The sequence below is a fragment of the Molossus molossus genome, unplaced genomic scaffold (assembly GCF_014108415.1).
Source record: "Molossus molossus isolate mMolMol1 unplaced genomic scaffold, mMolMol1.p scaffold_m16_p_5, whole genome shotgun sequence".
Taxonomy (NCBI): Eukaryota; Metazoa; Chordata; class Mammalia; order Chiroptera; family Molossidae; genus Molossus; species Molossus molossus.
Window position 1 is genome coordinate 1,264,911 of NW_023425388.1, and position 19,111 is coordinate 1,284,021.

Sequence of the window (19,111 nt, forward strand, 5' to 3'; positions counted from 1 at the left end):
GTGAGGGGCAAGGCTCACGCTGGGTTGTGAAAGGAACGGTCCCGGGGCGTGCCCAGGGCTGACCGTGCGAGCAGACAGGAGCCCAGGTCGTCAGCGTCCCGTCACCAGATCCACCGTCCTGCAGCCGCGCGGAGGCCAAACTGGCAACCACTGCGCAGACTCCAGCATCTCCACCAACAGTTAATTTACAAGTTTTTAAAAGCCTGGCCGGTGCAGCTCAGTGGCTGGGCCTCAACCCTGCACCAGAAGGTCGCCGGTTCGATTCCCGGTCAGGGCACAGCCCAGGTTGGGGGCCTGACCCCAGTGGGGGGCGTGCAGGAGGCGGCCAGTCGACGTTCTCTCTCATCGATGTTTCTGTCTCTCTCTCTCTCTCTCCCTAAAATCAATAAAGAAAAAAAGAAAACACACTTCACACTCTGCCAGCTTAGCTGCCCCTCCACGAGGTAATTATTGGGGGAAGAGACAGGCGTCCAGGGACCTCCCGGCGAGTCCGTCCCACTGACCGTGTCCATCGACCCAGAAAGACACAGGCCACCCACACACTTTCCAGGGTTTTTATTGTCGACAAGCATTTACAACCTTCCAGTCATAGACCTAAAAACATAAAAATAGACCTTCTTTCAGCTTATAAAAGAAATATATAAGAACTCTGGACATGGACACATCAGGACTTTGTACAAGTGGGCGGCCCGTCGGCGGCCGCCTCCTCCCGGAGCTCAGGGCCCGGCCGGGGCGGGAGGCGGCAGCCGCGCGGGCTGCCGATCCCCATCGGACACACGGGGCTGCGGGCGGTGCGGACGGACTGACAGCGAGGGTACAGACACCGATTCCAAAGCGCTTCAGAAAGTCAGAAGACACAGCAAAGGTTCAATCGAGTGAAAGTTTCCAAAGACCAAGCTCAAAGCCCCGGGGACCGGAGGGGGCGGGCGGGAGCGCAGGAAGCAAGCGGGGTGAAGCAAGGCTGCGGCCTCTGTCCCCACAAGGTCACACTGACCCCTACGGAGCTGGGGCTACGATGGGACTCGGGCTCGAGGTGACTGTGTCGAACACCAGGGGGGTACTCCCCCCAAAGTGTTCATGTTATTTAGATCCTCCTTAGGAAGTGGACATGGTGAAGGGGGGTGGGGGGGCTTTAAATCCTCTAACAAACAAAGATCGAAAGTGCTGTTGCTCCCCCGGAGCGGGACCTGCCCACCTGCCCACTCTCCTCCCGGGCGGTCGCCTGTTCTGTTGGCGCAAAGGAAGGTCCAGGCGGACGTGCTGGAGTCGGGGTGGACGGTCAGGGAAGGGGAGGCAATCTACAGTGAAGGTGCTGCTGGGGAAAGGGGGGGGGCGTGATCACCATGGCAACCCCAGGAGTCTCCCATCCCCCCACGGGGACAGACACACCTCTGCCTCTGGGTGTGCACTCAGCCGGGAGCCCATCTCAGACGCCCAACCGACCCACCAAACACAATCTTCTTGGACACGAGTCTCCCCGGCAGGGGCACCTGGCCGGCCGTTCACCCATAAACATGAAACCACCGCCTCGCTCTCTGCAGAAGGCAAAACCCTCCTTTTCAGACTCCGGGCTGCTCGATACTGTAAAACACTGTGCCCCACCTCGCTGGTAGAATACAAACAGCAGCATCGCCCCACCCCGCCCCGCCCCGCCCTGGTGAATTTGGATCTCCCCAAGGAGACGGCATCCTCGTCGTTCTTGGCACAGAACTTCCAAACTCGGACCTGGTGTGAGCGGCCAAGACCAAAGCAGGGGGAGGCTCATGGAGACGCCGTCTGCTCACAGGCCCCGGGAGCAGGCACCCCAGACCGCAGGGGAGGAGCAGGGTGCTCTTCCTCCCGCTGTGACCCCAACAGGAGCCACGGCGATGGGTGTCAGCGGGTGGTCTGTCTGCTCCTTCTCCGCTCCCCTAACCTGGTGTGCACCTGACCTCCCGAGTCTGATTCCCACGGCTACGGAACCTTCTCGACTCTCTGGCCCTGACGCTGAGACCACAGACGGCCTTCGTCTGGGTTCAGGACGGTTCTTTCTGACGCTGCTGTTAGAGTGACGCCCGGGTGGCGCGTGGCTTCAGGGCAGTGGCTCCCAGACTGTGCAAGAGTGCACCCGAAGGGGACATTCTCGTCCTCGAGGGGGCCGGGGGGGCCGGAGGGGGCGGGGACGAGTATCTACAGCACGGAGGGGCCCAGTCAGATCTCCGTGTTCAGTTTCCGGGCCGGGCCGAAGTCTTCCCGCCGGACCCAGATGACGTCCTCGCCCGAGCGCTCGGGGCCCGTGTCCACGCCCGACAGCGCCTCCTGCTTCCTCAGCTGCGTCATGCGGGACTCGTGGCTGTCCAGGCTCTGGCGGCCTCTCTCCCGCTGCCCGAGGGAGGCGGCCCGGAGCCGCTCGGGCAGGTCTCTGTCCCCGTCGGCGCCCCTGGCGGCCTCACAGAACTCGTCATCGTCGCTGAGGATGTCCGTCTCCTTGACGCCGTCCGGCTCCTCGTACCGCGCGAGGTCGAACTGCTCCTCCACCCACCGGTCAGTGTCCCCGGCGCCGGGGGGCTGCTGGGACTCTCCCTCGGGGCTGCTGGCAGGCACGGCGTCAGAGTCGATGGTAAACCTGTTCCGAGCCAGGCGCCGCCTCCTTCTGCCAAGAGACTTGCTGGGGGCGGACACTGCGCACACAAAACAGAAACAAAGCCCACGTGCTTCACGCGCGGAAGAGCCAGAGCACAGACCGAAGGAGAGCAGCGGACGCGGGCTCCGGGCCGGACGTCACCTGTGTCCTGGGGTCTCGACCTCACACGTCTGACTTGGCGGGTGTCAGAGCCACCGACCGAAGGGCAAGGGGACACGGGGACACGGGGAGCAGGGGACAGCTCTCTCCCCGTGCACCCTGCAGACAGACGCCCGCTGCGGTCACACAGACCACTGAACTTGGATTAGTCAGTGCCCCGACGCTGACCACGTCCCAGGAACGGGGCTCAAGGGTTTCCTGGGGCTGGTCCCTATCACCTTGCTTTCTGGGAAACTCACGGTGCTGTTCCCTGAGGACCCGCAGTTGGATTAAGGGCCTGGGTCCCTCTGGCAGAGCCTGCGGGGAGGGGGCCCCAGAGACCGGGTCTGGGCGAGTCCCCTGCCCTGCCTGGCAAACCTGGGGACAGGCTAGGCCGGCATGCGCCTCAGGGCCCCTGACAATGTCCTCAGAGATTCTCGTTCACAAAGCAGTACAATCCCGGGGCCTGAGTGCGACAGGAAATAGTAACAGGACCCTCAGGCTGCCGACGACAGTGCTGAGCAGTCAGGGAAGATACCCAAACCCGAGTCCCTGCTCTCACCCCACTGCCCGCTGGGACGCCAGAATCATTCAAGACACACACAGAAGACGCCACCCAGGCCACGAGCAAGCGAACAGCCCACGGCCCACACATCCACACCAGAGGCACATGGCGGGGCTGCTGACCCCTCCTGGCCAGACGTGGCTACTGCGTCCACCAGGTGATAGTGGATTCCAGCACTGTTCAGGAGGGCCCTGCCCTCAGGAACACAGGACACGGAACGTGGGACGTGGAACGTGGAATATGGAACATGGGACATGGACGTGGGACATGGAACGTGGGACATGGAACATGGGACATGGAATATGGAACGTGGGACATGGAACGTGGAATATGGGACATGGGACACGGAACGTGGAACATGGAACATGGGACACGGAACGTGGAATATGAAACGTGGGACATGGGACATGGAACGTGGAATATGTAACGTGGGACATGGAACATGGGACATGGAACATGGGACACGGAACGTGGAATATGAAACGTGGAATATGGAACATGGGACATGGAACGTGGAATATGTAACGTGGGACATGGGACATGGAACGTGGAATATGTAACGTGGGACATGGGACATGGAACGTGGAACATGGGACATGGAACGTGGAATATGGAACATGGGACATGGAACGTGGAACACAATGTGGCACGAGGAGGGGAATGAAAACCGTTTCCAGGAAGAGTGGAAAATAGAAAAACCTGCTATTACTCCACTGGGAAGAACAAGAAGTCCTGCTGTTTTATCAACTGTGCCAGAGTGCAACCAGGCTGTCCCCCAAAACCCCTGGAAACCACCTCCGTTCCACACAGGGCTGCTGTTGATGACGAGCGTGAAGCAGCGAGGGGTCAAGTGTGCCCGTGTCAGCATTTCTGAAATGTGTCGAAAGTCAGACAAGTGGGGGGAAGGTACATGGACAGGTATGTGGTAACAGAAACGTAGAGAGATGCCAACTGTGGATGCTATGAAGATGCACCACCCTTTCAGCTGCTCCGATGTCTGGAGATGTCCTCACAACACACTGGAATGAACAAAGTGTTTGCCTGGGTCACTGGCAGACACAGGACTTGTAGACTCTGCGTGGAGCTGCCGTTACTGAGGCCCTACCCCCCAGCACGGGGAGATGAATGGCCTGGGCACTCGTGACAACGCACAGCGTGTGAGCCTCTCTCCTGAAGTACAAGGACACGTGACGACCTGCCAGCCTCCTGGGGCTCAGGGAGACGCTGGGGGGTATTTCCCGTGCCCACCGTTCAGACTGACCGGCGCCATTTCTGAGCCACCTAACGGGAGGATCCCGACAACAGAGGGGAGCAGGATGAGGACTCTTCAGCCACGTGGGCCACCAGCGGGAACATCGTCCACCGGCCACCACGCGGGCTGACGCCAGGCCGTCTCGGGGCTCGTGACGACGGTGTGGGATGCGGGCTGGTGAGGTTTCCTCTCCAGAGGGTCTCGGAAGGAGCACTGTGCGGTCTACAGACGCTTCCCTCCCAGTAAACACAGGCACACCGACTGACACCTGCAAGTCGGCCAACGACAGGTGCGGGTCCCAAGGTTGGGACATGTGTTCCGGACCCTGACTAAACGTCTGCACAATCCCTGGCCAGTGCGAGGGGAGGGGGGACACTTCTGAGGAAGGGTTCCCTACGGGGGGCCCCGTGAGGCTTTCTCACACAGGGACTTGTGAGAAACTGTGGACCTGGAGGAGCCTGGGGGGCGCCGGGTGTGCACCCCACTAGGTTTTCAATAAACACGGAGTAGAGAACGGAGTCAAGACAACCACCCCAACACTTAGAGTGAAGGTGCCTGAACACTAAGGTCCCGCGAGCAGCCAGGCAGGTCTGGTCTGAGCCCCATCACCGCTCACAGCTCTGGCCGGGCCTCCTCACCACCACTTGGGACGGGCAGGACACAGGGTGACACCGTTCTGGCACAAAGGAGCCTCTTTTATTGTCCCTTCTCTGCAACACTCGGGCTGCCCAGTGTCGTCCACCTAGATGCCGGGAAAAGCCCTTCCTTCCGGGGTATGTGCACCTGCCACCCACAGGTGGTGGTACCCCCTCCCTTCCCACTGGGGACGACTCCAGGCCTAAGGGCGTATTTCTCCGGGGCCATGTACACGCTGCGTCCCCTCTGCCAGCAGCTGAAGGCGTGCCAAGTCCGCACGGGCTCCGCGGAGGCGGCGGGCACAGCCAGGGCAGACGCCTGCTCGCGCCCGGCCCACCGCGCTCGGCCTCCCTCCTGAGAACAGGCAGGGCTGCTGCCTTCTGGTGGCAGCACCACCTCGCTCTCGAGAGGGCGGCCGTGCCCTGCTGAGCCTGACCAGTTCCCGCTCACAAAGCCGCGTCATGCAAAGCAGGGGCCCCCGTCCCGCGGCCGGCTGGGCGTCTCGCAAGGAGAGTGTGCTCAGTCCCGGCCCAGGGATGACGGGCTCACAGGCCAGGAGGAGCGAGGGACAGCTCAAGGCGGCAAGAGGGGTGAACGCAGTGCCAGGCCCCAGGGGGCCCTGCCTGGGCGAGGACCTCACACCGGGGAAGAGCTGCGCTCCAGCCTCGGCCCGCGGCCCTGGCGAGTCTTGCCCACTGGACGGCGGCCAGCTCGGGCGCTACAGCGGAGCGGGGCTGACAGGGACCTGGAACGTCTGGACGCCCACAGTACCTGCCCTGCTCATGGCTGGCCTGGCCCCCTTCAGCGCGCACAACCGTTTCCCTCCGAAAGGGACGTATTGCTGGGACGACGGCAGGCTTTCGGTCTTGAGAAGCTGCCTCCTGTGCTTGTCACGGAGGATCGAGTGCACGGCCTTCAGGAAGTCCTTCCGGCTCTTGGGGGAGCTGTGGGAAGAAGGTACAGGTGTCAGGGAGACCGTGACCGGGGCCGCGGCCAAACCCAGAGGACCAGAGGCTGAGGACGAGGCCCGACTCCAACGTGAGCTGCTCGCCTGGCGGGAAGGGGTCCGCCTGCTTCCCCCGTGCGCTGTGACAAAGCAGCCAAGTCGTCGGCAGAGCGACGGGCAGACGGGCTCGGCGCTGGGAAGCGGCCAAATCCCGCTCTGGGGGCCTAAGCCAGAGCTGCCGCTTCTGACGTCTTAACGGACAAACGAACCCCGAGACCCGCAGGGCACCCGAGACCACATCCCAACCCTGCTTCCTCCAGGCCGGGTTCTGCCGCCACGACCCCTCCCACAGCTCCCAGCACGGACGCGGCGAAGCTGCAGGCGAGGGACCGACAGGCCCGTCCTCGTCCCCACCGCGAACAGCGCTGCCGGGTGCGTCCCGCTTCCCGTCGCGGGCTCCGCTCTCACCCAGGTGAGTTCCACCTGCTCTTCTCACTGACAAAGAGCAGGCCTCTCTAGGGGGCCGCTGACCGGACCCCAGGGTCCTTACCAACAGCACCTCGAGTGGACGAGCCGGAGTCCACGGTACAGACGCTGCTCACACCACACACGGGCCACCTGGGGGCTTCAGTTCCCGTCCCCACAGGTCCTGACTCTGCACTTGTCAACCCTTGGCCCCCAACACACAGCGACGATGGAGAGACACAGAATGTGGGCTGAGTCCGAGCCCACCCGAGTCTGAACCGGGGCGCACCTGCCCTGGGGTCTCGGTCCCGTCGGTGAACCGGGAACACAGTCTGGCTGAAACGGTGCCGCCCGGAGCCGAGCACGGCTCAGGTCGGGACGTGCCCCTGCCGCCTCTACTGGCAACGACGCCACGACACTGACGGCTGTTTCCGTGGGCACCCCCGGAGCACACTCGCCCACGGCGGGGGCCGGGGTAAGCACTGCACAAACCACCAGCTACCTGACCACTAAAGCCTGAGTCCAGGCCACAGTCCAGGCCACGTACATCACAGTGCGGCTGCTGGGACCATCATCTGGACATTTGTAGGCAGAAAGCGAGAGAGAGAATTGGCTGCATTTGAGAAAAGGCCTCAGATTCCCCTGGAAGAGGAGAGAGGGCTGGGGGGGAGGGGAGAAATCAGTACAAGCCACACGCAAACTCAGACTGGGCTCGAGGTCTGCAGGGGACCTGGGGGACGCCAGCGGCTTGTGCTGCCGTGTGTCTGCGCGACGCGTAATCCTGGTGACGCCTGCACACTGTCCCCCCTCCCCACTGGCTGCAGCTCAGAGCTGCCCCGGGAGAAACAATGTATCCACTCACCCAGACACAGAGCAACAACCTCATCTCTCCGGCCTACCACACGCACATGTGGACAGAGACCCTCCTGTGAGCACTGAATACATTTGAAAATTCCTCTTTTCTTCAGAAAGATACTCAATTCACTAAGTTACTGTCTGTATTCTAAATAAAACTAGTTCAATTTACCCAATTACTGTTAGTTAACGTGTTCAACGATTCCTCGGATGTATGAGAAAGAGCACAGAGATCCTAGAGATGCCAGGCTGGTCTGAGAACCCCGAGGGCTGGGAGCCAGGTGCGCCCCGCCCTGCCCTGCGCGGCCCCAGGCTCACCTGCAGCACAGGTGGAACACCACCCTCTCCGGCCTCCCCAGCCCCACCTGCAGCACAGGTGGAACACCACCCTCTCTGGCCTCCCCAGCCCCACCTGCAGCACAGGTGGAACACCACCCTCTCTGGCCTCCCCAGCCCCACCTGCAGCACAGGTGGAACACCACCCTCTCCGGCCTCCCCAGCCCCACCTGCAGCACAGGTGGAACACCACCCTCTCCGGCCTCCCCAACCCCACCTGCAGCACAGGTGGAACACCACCCTCTCCGGCCTCCCCAGGCCCACCTGCAGCACAGGTGGAACACCACCCTCTCCGGCCTCCCCAGCCCCACCTGCAGCACAGGTGGAACACCACCCTCTCCGGCCTCCCCAGCCCCACCTGCAGCACAGGTGGAACACCACCCTCTCCGGCCTCCCCAGGCCCATCTGCAGCACAGGTGGAACACCACCCTCTCCGGCCTCCCCAGGCTCACCTGCAGCACAGGTGGAACACCCTCTCCACCTCCCCAGCCCCACCTGCAGCACAGGTGGAACACCACCCTCTCCGGCCTCCCCAGCCCCACCTGCAGCACAGGTGGAACACCACCCTCTCCGGCCTCCCCAGCCCCACCTGCAGCACAGGTGGAACACCACCCTCTCCGGCCTCCCCAGCCCCACCTGCAGCACAGGTGGAACACCACCCTCTCCGGCCTCCCCAGCCCCACCTGCAGCACAGGTGGAACACCACCCTCTCCGGCCTCCCCAGGCTCACCTGCAGCACAGGTGGAACACCACCCTCTCCGGCCTCCCCAGGCTCACCTGCAGCACAGGTGGAACACCACCCTCTCCGGCCTCCCCAGCCCCACCTGCAGCACAGGTGGAACACCACCCTCTCCGGCCTCCCCAGGCCCACCTGCAGCACAGGTGGAACACCACCCTCTCCGGCCTCCCCAGCCCCACCTGCAGCACAGGTGGAACACCACCCTCTCTGGCCTCCCCAGGCTCACCTGCAGCACAGGTGGAACACCCTCTCCACCTCCCCAGCCCCACCTGCAGCACAGGTGGAACACCACCCTCTCCGGCCTCCCCAGGCCCACCTGCAGCACAGGTGGAACACCACCCTCTCCGGCCTCCCCAGGCTCACCTGCAGCACAGGTGGAACACCACCCTCTCCGGCCTCCCCAGCCCCACCTGCAGCACAGGTGGAACACCACCCTCTCCGGCCTCCCCAGCCCCACCTGCAGCACAGGTGGAACACCACCCTCTCCGGCCTCCCCAGCCCCACCTGCAGCACAGGTGGAACACCACCCTCTCTGGCCTCCCCAGGCTCACCTGCAGCACAGGTGGAACACCACCCTCTCTGGCCTCCCCAGGCTCACCTGCAGCACAGGTGGAACACCACCCTCTCCGGCCTCCCCAGGCCCACCTGCAGCACAGGTGGAACACCACCCTCTCCGGCCTCCCCAGGCCCACCTGCAGCACAGGTGGAATACCACCCTCTCTGGCCTCCCCAGGCTCACCTGCAGCACAGGTGGAACACCCTCTCCGGCCTCCCTTCCGACTCTGACTTCACGTGGACAATCTCACACACGGCGTTGGCTTCTGCATCTGGATAAACAAACAGCAAGAACACGTTATGCTTCCGAGGGGCTGGCCGCATGTTACAGAGCCTCTTCCGGCTTCGGCGTGTGATGCATGGAGCAGGGTCACCAGGAGAGAGGAACTTCCCGAGGACCCCGTGACCCAGAGACGATGAGCCCGGAGCTCAGCGAGGCTGAGAGAGAGAGACGCCTGGAGAATTTCCAGCTACGACTGTTCCTTCTGACGGTCTGAAAGGACGATCGGTCCATCTCACCGAGAGCTGACCTGTGAGCTGCACGGCATGTCTGGCTGAACCCTTTCTGAAGTGACTGGTGGTTCAGGCACCAGCGGGACTAGACAGAGCCCAGGATCCAGTGAAGGCTCACCAGGCCCCCTGCGGGGGCTCCCGAGAGGGCAGGCCTGGTGCCCGGGCAGCAGCGGGTCCGGGCAACCTGCCTGAGGCGAGACCAGCTGCCGAGAGCGTGGGGAACAGTCTACTTGAAGGTCGTTTCGAGGCCTCGAAACGCCACGTTACTTTATTATTCTATGAGCCTGCAACACCGTGTCACCTGAAGTCACGGATAACGTGTCTGCGGGAGGAACAACTCACGACAAACAGCGAGACTGCACCTGCGAGGTCTCATCCTTGTCCTGTAGTTCAGAGCCTGGGCACGAACCCTCCTGGGGCGCAGTCTTAACCCCAACCCAGACGCGGTCGCGGGAAGCTTCACACCCTCTCCCAAACTAAGACGAAAATGCAGATGCCCCACGCTCGGCTTCTCAGATCCATGCAACGTATTTCACGGTGAGGGGCGGGGCTTCACAACTCCATTTAAAACAAGCTGTCGCCCGGCCGGTGTGGCTCCGTGGACGGAGCGTCGGCCCCTGGACTGAGGGGTCCCGGTTGGATTCCCGGTCAGGGCACACGCCCGGGTTGTGGGCTCGATGCCCAGTAGGGGGCGTGCGGGAGGCAGCCCATCGATGTCTCTCACATGGGCGTTCCTATCTCTCTCTCCGTTCCTCTCTCTAAAAACAACAAAAATTTAAAAACAGAAACAGGGAGAGGGCAAGCGCCACCAGTCAGACTCGGGGACACAGACCTGCAGACGCCCCACGCTCTTCCCAGCCAGACCCCCGAGAGCGTGCCCCTGACCAGCTGCTTCCGGGGGGCGCCCAGGAGAGCCCCTGCCTCAGACCAACGCCTGCGGTCCACCTCCCGGTGCTGCAAGTGTCGTCTGGGTTCGAGCACATTCACTGTCCCCAACGACTCGCTTCACTGGACTTGGAGCGAAGAAAACGAACGAGGGTCTAAGCCTTCACACTAGAGACGGATTTCCACGTCGGGACAGAACTACCCTCGGCGTTCCTGCGCTCTGCGGACTTCTGGGGTCTCTCAGTTAAAAGGCACGTGAGCGCCCTGGCCGGTTTGGCTCAGCGGTTAGAGCGTCGGCCTGCGGTCCTGGGAGACCGGGTTCGGTTCCCGCTAAGGCACGTACCTCGGTTGCAGTTTGTCCCCGGCCCTGGTTGGTCGTGCGGGTGGCAGCCACTCGATGTGTCCCTTTCACATCGATGTTTCTCTCTCTCTCTCTCTCCCACTCTACCTGAACAAAAAATGGAAAAATGTCCTCGGGTGAGAATAAAAAAATAAATAAATAAAAAATAAATAAAAGGCACGTGAGCGAGGTACATGGGCTCAAGGGTTCTTTCCGGAGGCGCAGAGCTGCGCAGGTGTTCGTCCCTGTGACGTTACTGTAAACGACGGCGACTGGAATCCCGTGGAACCACAGCCGCTCCTCCTCCCTCCGGGCCGTTCCTTCACCCGGTCAGTAACCGGCGGGTGAACCGGGCGGCGGAGAGACGGGGAAAGAGCTGGTCCCACGCGGCAGAGACGGCGGGAGGGGGCTGGGCGGCAGCGTAGGCGCAGGCGCGCGGGAAGCAGCGGCGCGGACTTTACCTGCAGTGGCCACGGCGCGGACCTGCAGGGCTTCCGTGGGGATCATGTGCCGAAACCGGAAGGGGTCCCACTCCTCGTAGATGGAGAGCCTGTGAGAGCCGACCTGCAGGACAGAAGGAGCCAGGGGGTGAGAACAACCTCTCCAGCCTGGACTCGACCCCGCACGCAACCCACGAGCTTGTCTGTTCTCAGCAGAAAGCAAGAGGCCATGTGATACGTGTGCCGAGAGGGGCAAAAAAGTCTGCTACCCACATCCAGGTGAGAGAGACACGGGAAGGAGGGGAGAGGGGCCCACAACGGGAACAGAGGGGTGGGCATGGCAGGGAACGGGAAAACAGCGTGAGGAGGGCCCCGGCCACGGCACGCCACTGCCGCGCCTCAGCGGGGGCCCCCGGAAGGGGGCAGGGCAGGCGATGTCCCGAGTCCTCCCCAACATACAACAAAAGGAGGAAAAGTGAACAAGCCCCAAGCTGGCGGCTGGCAAAGGGGCCGGGTTACGTGGACAGAGGCGTGACCCAGAAGCAGAAGCAGGAAAAGCCCTCAGACGGGGGGACGATTTCTTACAAGTTTCTTCTTCTGTTTGGAGCCGTCTTTATACACAAGGACCACAGCGGTCTTGAAGACTGGAAAACAATGGCATAAGGGCGGTGATGGTGCAGTGCAGGGGTTCACCCCGTAACTCACGGTGACAGACACACCAGCGGGCAGATCCCAGCGCCCCCCACCTTCCAGTCACCCCTCACGTCTGCGGAACCCAGAAGCCTATTGAGACAAAATCTCCCAGAGTCGAAACAGACACAGAAAACCCAGATACATGGGAATATCCCATCCTGCCCGACTGGAAACTTCTGGGTAAAACACACTATTTTAACTTGGGCACCGTTTTAAAACTCCAGCGGATAACGTACTTAACCGAAACGGACCCGTTCGGCAGCTGAAGAATGCGAACATCTCTGATGAGAAGAGGATTGTTAAGGGGCTGATTGATGTCTGTGCACGGTGGGCTGTCACACAGACTGTCACTGTCAGAAACGTGATTTCTCTTCAGTGAGTCCGTCTCTGGAGCAGAAGGCAAGTCCTTCGCCCAGACAGGAGCCAACACCGGAAGCCTGTAAGGCAGGCGGCCCGGGTTGTCCGCCCTTTGAGGGGCGAGCGGGTACAATGCAGCTGGGCATCATCTCCCACCAATGTCCTCAGACAAGGCCAAGCGCGTCCAGCTCTCCTTCCGACTCCACCTGTCTCTCTTCACCCTCTGACCCGAGGCGCCGCAGGGACCCAGCCCCGGGCGCCTGGTGCAGACACACAAAACGACACGAGGGTCCAGCAGAGGCTCGGGCCGGGGCCCCAGGCCCTCCGGAGAGCAGCCCTGCATCCGGTTCATGTCCTCTCCCACGTGGGCCGCTCGGTCTTCCACCCTAATCCCCACCACAGGAAAACAAGCCTCAAACCCCAAAGAAACCGTCCCAGCCACTGGGTCCGGGGGCCGCTCGCCCCTCATGCCTCACAACGTCCGATGTTTCAAGGGTCCCGGAGGACAGATGGCCACTTCCCTCCCAGAGGTTCCCACCGACCACGGCAGCCACATCAGCTCTGCGTGGACGCTGGGCGCTGTCCCCCGAGGACCCCTGACCTTCCCACCAAGAAGCTTCGGAATTCACAGCACCCACGTTCCACCCGGGAGAGGGCGCCCAGGGACCTCGGTCTCACAAGACCCTCTGCTTACTGGAACTGCAACTCATAGCATGGTTGCCACGGCCCTGCCTCGGTTTACCTCCACCTCGTTGGATCACAGGGCTGGACCAGAGTGACCCTCTTCCTGGGCTGCAAACACCCCTCCCCTGAACCCCCCTGATCCTCGGGGCTGTTCTGACTCCACGGGCTTCGCCGCTGCCCAGTCCTTTCAACGTGGCCTTGAGCCCCAGACTCACGCCCTTGCCGTCAGAAGCGCCCTCTCCACCCCACAAGGTAAGCATCCAATGCCCTTCAAGGCAGGAGCCTAAACAGACCACTTTCCTGGCCCAGGGGGTGGCCGTCCTGAGGCGGATGCCAGGTGCCGGGGGCAGGAAGCTCAGGTTTGTTTCAGAAGGAAGCTGCACCATTTCCTGAGACCGGAGGCTCAAACCCAAACCAAAGACACCTGCTCGGCTCGCAGCAACACCGCTGGTTTCAGAGCACGTCTAGGCTCCGCCGGCCCTGCCCGGCTTCGGAGAAGCTGCTGACGTCACACCCTCAGGGTCTGGGATCCGCACACCAGCTCCCGGGGGACCAGCGTCTCGGACTCGGAGCCTGACTCCAGCCCTGCTCTGCGCTGTCTCTCGGGAGGGGGCTCTGACGACGGTCAGCCTGCCTGCTCCTGTCACAGGCCCTTGCTGACCACGGCTGTGGAGTTTGGCACAGACGACCCCAGGGCAGCATCGGGACATGCAGCTTCCTTCCCGGCCACAGCAGGTGGTGTGGGCTGGCTTCCCAGAAGCCACCGACCCCACCCAACTCGTCCACAACCCACAGGGCGGCGGACGGTGACGCGTGGCCCACCTGAGCCTGTGCGGCCCGGGGCCTGAAGCCGGCACCCTCCCGAGCCCTCAGTGCCAGGGCTGGCAGGCAGGGCCCGCTGCTTCCCAGAACCTCCGACACGGGTGCCGCTCGCTCACGCGGCGTCCACTGCGCTTGGCTCCGCTGGCCTTGGCCTGCAGGGCCTACCGTGCTCAGTACACGGCTCTCTGCACAGTCTGCCAACCCCACCTCCTCGACCGACTGCCTCCTTCCGGGTCCGCTGCTTCCTGCCTGCGAGGAACCCGGCGCGGAGAGTCGTGCGCCCTACGCTGGGCCCAGCGTCGAGGCAGGCGGTTGGGGTCACTTCCTCCGGAACAGCCCGTAAATGACCAACCGAGAAGCCTTGGGAGCCCTGAGCTCCCCCAAGAACATGCATCATGGGAAACACAACTGGGATGTTGAAAACACATCCTGCCCGGCCGGTGTGGCTCAGTGGCTGAGCGTCGACCCTGCACCCAGAGGTCGCCGGTTCGATCCCCGCTCAGGGCACATGCCGGGGTTGTGGGCCCATCCCCAGTGGGGGGCACGCAGGAGGTGGCCAGTTGATGTTCTCTCTCATTCGTGTTTCTATCTCTCTACCTCTCTCTCTAAAATCAATAAAGAAAAATTAACAAAAAAAAAGAGAACACATCCTACCCACCGCCCCGCCCCCTGCTGAGCCCCCACCCCTACCAAGAACCGCCCACACGTGAGACCCCGCCCTCCCTGGGGCACCCCAGCCCTTGGCCCCTCTCCCAGGGCATCAGGCTCCTGGAGTTCTGGGAGGTGCGGCCACAGGGGCTGTTTCAGTGTCAAGCACGTCACGAAGCGTCTCAATGTCAGTGGAGAGATCCAGGTGGGAAGCCCAACAGTTGTTTCTCATTATTATTAAATAGGTTTTTAGTGATTTTTAGAGAGAGAGGAAGGGAAAGGAGAGGGGTAGAGAGAGAGAGAGAGAAACATGGACCAGCTGCCTCCTGCACACCCCCTACTGGGGATCGAACCTGCAACCTGGGCGTGTGCCCTGACCAGTCATCGAACCTGGGCCTCTTGGTGCAGGGACAACACTCGACCACTGGGCACACCAGCTGGGCCCCAGTAAACCTCTGTCTAGACTCGGATGCAGCACCACTGGGCTCCGTCTGGGGGTGCTCTGCTCACACCGTGGAGGAGGAAACAGGTCGGTGGAAGCAGCAGCAGCAGGGACACGCCCCCCCACCCCGCCCCAGGAAAGCAAGGCGACAGGACGACAGGACCAGGAGGGAACCCAGGCCTGTCCATCCTGTTCCGCCCCAGAGCTGCTGGGAGGGGGAGGGGACGAGACGGAGGGAAGCGTGAGCTGTGATGTGCGGAGCTCGGGACGCCACGCAGACCCGACGCCTGCGTCCCAGCAGGCAGCCTCCTGGAGGCCCCACAGCCCGGCGCTGACCCGGCACTGTCTCTCAGGAAGGTTACCACGCCCTGGCCGGTGTTGCTCAGCGGTTAGAGCGCTGGCCCGCGGACCAGAGAGGCCTGGGTTCGGTTCCCACTAAGGGCATGTACCTCGGTTGCAGTGTGTCCCCGGCCCCGGTTGGGGTCATGTGGGCGGCAGCCACTCGATGTGTCTCTCTCATGCTGATGTTTCTCTCCCTCTCTCTCTCCCCCTCTCTCCCTCCTGCTCTATCTGAAGATAAATGCAAAAATGTCTTCAGGTGAGGATAAATAAAAAGTAAAAAAAGCTTATCACACCCCAGCTCAGCCCTGTATCACTGAACCACACGGCCACTGTCCCCTGTCCCTGTGGAGCACGGGGGCAGCTCCTGTCTCTGTCTGTTCCACCCGGACGCTCACACCTGGGCAGACGTGGGCACGGCCACCCTCCCCCACACAGCAGGACGGCCCACTGGACATCCTCGACTGGAACTGACCGTCGGTGAGCTATTCCGAGGACTGTAATTAACTGTATTCCAGTGAACCATGTCTTGGAAAAGAAGTGATCTTATTCTGGAAACAAGCCGCCCCCCTCTCCTGGCACCTACCGAAGGCGGCCAGCTCCGGCTCCTTCTTCCACTTCCCCAGCGAGGCGGGCGGGTTCGGCCAGATCACGGTCGTGTGCAGCAGCAGGTCCCCCATGCTCAGGTCCACCACCTGGGGGCCGGGGAAGGTCAGAGTCACCGGGCGGGTCGCGGACACCGCCATGCTCACATTCAGAGTGCTGGCGGGCTGACGGCCACTACGTCATGAAAATACTGTCTCCAAACCCGCCTGGCCATCACTCCCCTTCACTTCATTCTACCGGAATTCAACACTCGAGCGGGACACGAGGGACGAACTGGGGCCCTGAAACCCACGCGCGGCCATCTGTCACGGGCCCCCTGCACGTGGATGGCGGCCTGTGTTCAAACAGGGGTGCTTCCCGAGGACACGACAGACCTGAACCCCCACGGAGCCCTGGTCTTCAGGGAAACAGTGGGGTCAATTATTGCTTCTTCCAGCTCATTCTGAAGATTTTACTTCGCTTGCAGGAGGGAGAGAAGCCAGCGAGCAGTGTGGCGGTGACCTCTGCTCCGGGGGCTCCGGGATGTCAGGAGCCGGGGGTCTGACCACAGGCCCCCGAAGATCAGATGCAAAACCGGCTGCCGCCCAGGCACAATGGTCCAGTGTTCCAGCCTCACACAGGTCCCGTCTGCCTTTCTCAGCGGGGTCCTTGGCCCATTTCCCCTCCCCGCCCGAGAAAATCCCGATCTCCCTCACGCCACGGCGCAGTCACAGGCGGGGAGAGCACCTGGCCTTGACTCGACCTCCGTATGGACACCTTTGGGGACGAGACTCTGCAGCCGAGCGCGCACGGTCCGTCCGTCCCGCACAACCCCCGCCCCAGACCAGCCCTCGTCCTCGGGCAGCATCTCGAGGGTCTGCACACGCAGCGTCGGAGGGCGAGGGCTCTGGTTGATTCTGCTGCGTAGGATCCCACCGGGGTGGTGGCGACGGCAGCCACCCGCAGCCCTTCCCCGCACGGAGCCACCAACCAGGCCACAGTGCTGAGCCGTGGCTTTGCTGCCACTATAATGACCAGGTTCACGATAACAACAATTAACTCTAATTATCACTGAGCTGCATTAGTAATAAACCCAAGGATGAAAACAAATTGCGCAACCATAGTATTTCATTTACACATAAAGTAACTAGCCAACCAGCTCCCCCAAACCCTGGAGTGGGGGAGATCAGCTCGGGGGACCATTACTCCCCGTGACTTCTGCAAACTACACACAAGGTCAGTGCCGCACCCGAGTCAGATCCTGGGCACCGCCTTAGGGGTATCAGGTCAAGGGCCGAACCCCACTTCCTCCCCTAATGGAATTACATCTGCACTTTCTGCCATGGGTGTTCTAGGGCCCCCCATGAGACGAGGTGAGGCCTAGTGATCTGGGGCGTGGCCACGCGCCTTGCTGTGGACAGAAGGCTCCACGCCCTCCAGCCGTGGCACGGACAGGCCAAGGCGCCTCCGCCGCTCCGCCTGGATCCCGGGAGGCACAGGGGCCCCAAGGCTGACGCTCGCCGACAGAGGCCCGGGCTCAGCCGACCTGCACGCGTGTGCAATGACGCCGGCCGTGGGAGCACGGAGACGGAGCTGTCTGCGCGCAGTACAGGGGGGATCCAGGCCGAGAGCTTGCGGGTGCCCTTTGAGAAGTTCCCGCAGAGATGTCACAAGGGTCCGAGCGGCCCCCGGCACGCAGCCTCTCCGCTGTCCCCTTGGAAACCTGCACCCAAACCCCACGACAGTCCCACTGAGGCCTGCGCCCCCCAGCCCGGGAGGCCCCACGGGGCCGGGGCTGGCCTCCTTCCACGGGGAGATGCCCTCTGTGGCCTCCTTCCTCCACCCTCAGTGAAGGAACGTGCTCGTGGTCCAGTCCCGACGCCCGGACGCGTACCCGCTGGGAGGCCGGAGGCCTGGCTTCATCGCAACGTGTTTCTTTGCAGGTTCGCCCTCGGTGGACACAGCAGGTGCCCTGGGCCCCGGACGTCACTATTTCACTGCAGACTGGTCATTCCCAGCCGCACAAAGTGCCCCGACCCTGCCTGTTCACACCCCCGGGTTTCACTGCCCATCGATCGGGAGCTGCAGTGATCAGACGTCACCGCCGTGAACACCAGGCCTTGACCTGGGCACTCCGGCCGCCTGCCTGCTTCCGGGCTGCCCAGGCCGTGTGTGGGCACCCACCCTCTCTCCCTCGGGGGTTACGTCTGTGGAATCCAGCCCATTCCACGCTCTCTCCCCAAGGAGGCCAGCAGAGAGAGAGAGGCTTCGAGGAGCGGGTTTTCCTTGAGAAACTCCTTGTCTGTACGCACCCCTCCGGCCCCGGGGGGTTCCTTCTTTCCTCTCTTCCAGGGCTGAGACACCCCTCCTGTCGTGCTCTGGCGCCTTTTCCCAGGCTCTGAACCCCCTGATGCTGATGGAGGACGGCCCCACTCGACAATGGCTGCAGCCCAAGGTCACACCTCTCTTCACAAAACCTCGGCTCAAGAGAGACCCCGCACGACACTGTCTGCTCCTCACGGGGGAGGTGTCTTCCTTGCCGGTCAGGATGTCATTCAGGGGACAGGGGGTTTCCCCAAAGCCCCATCTGCTCCTGCGGTCTTCCCTCCTGAACCGCGGTCACCTTTTTTCCTAAACTGGTTGCAGCCCACTGTCCACAACACCGGGAGCAGTAAGACCCACGCACGGACCTGGCACGCAGTGCAACATGTAACGAGGGAGAACGAAAACCCTCATCTCCGTGACCCAATAAAACCCACTTCTGTCGAAATGAAATGACCTAACGTACGGAGGAGGAAAGAGTAGTGTGATCACAAGTGTTTGCAGGGTTACTCACCGTTACTTAGTGAACGAGACAGGAAAATCACCCGTGGCAGGAAGGCAGCAAACCACCGGCCAGCCTCACACGGTAATTTAAATAACTCTTGTGAATAACTTAAAATAACATGGGCGCTCTTTGTTCAACCGAAGCACATCAACGTACAGAACTCCTTTCAAAACAGAATCACTAGAGCATATACACGTATGTAGTTCTTAATCCGGATAAACAGCCGGACACAGACTGTCGACTGTCCTTGCCTGTGTTTCGCCCTGTTCTTTAACAAGCATGTTTTTCTCCTTATCAAAGTTTTACACAACAGTGGGCCCCGGAGCGGGAGGCTCATCTTCTCTGCATCTGGAGGGTGAGATGACGCAGCCGGCGGGCGTTCCCACGCTCTTCCGCTAGCACCACGTGGAAACACCAGACCGTGTT

At 62.0% G+C, this 19,111-nt stretch overlaps 1 protein-coding gene across 2 annotated transcripts in view; it reads right to left on the bottom strand.

Annotated features, from left to right (window-relative positions):
* Nucleotides 1-1,691: 1,691 nt before the first annotated feature.
* The window catches only part of TIAM1 (TIAM Rac1 associated GEF 1), a 151,497-nt gene continuing 134,077 nt past the window's right edge, over nt 1,692-19,111 (bottom strand). For both annotated transcript variants that reach the window (XM_036243252.1, XM_036243253.1), the window contains 6 exons: nt 15,860-15,968; nt 11,874-11,932; nt 11,310-11,412; nt 9,295-9,382; nt 5,986-6,158; nt 1,692-2,660 (listed from right to left, as the gene is read on the bottom strand). In XM_036243252.1, coding sequence (XP_036099145.1) covers nt 2,191-2,660; nt 5,986-6,158; nt 9,295-9,382; nt 11,310-11,412; nt 11,874-11,932; nt 15,860-15,968 — 1,002 coding nt within the window. In that variant the 3' untranslated portion in view covers nt 1,692-2,190. The remainder of the gene's footprint in view (nt 2,661-5,985; nt 6,159-9,294; nt 9,383-11,309; nt 11,413-11,873; nt 11,933-15,859; nt 15,969-19,111) is intronic.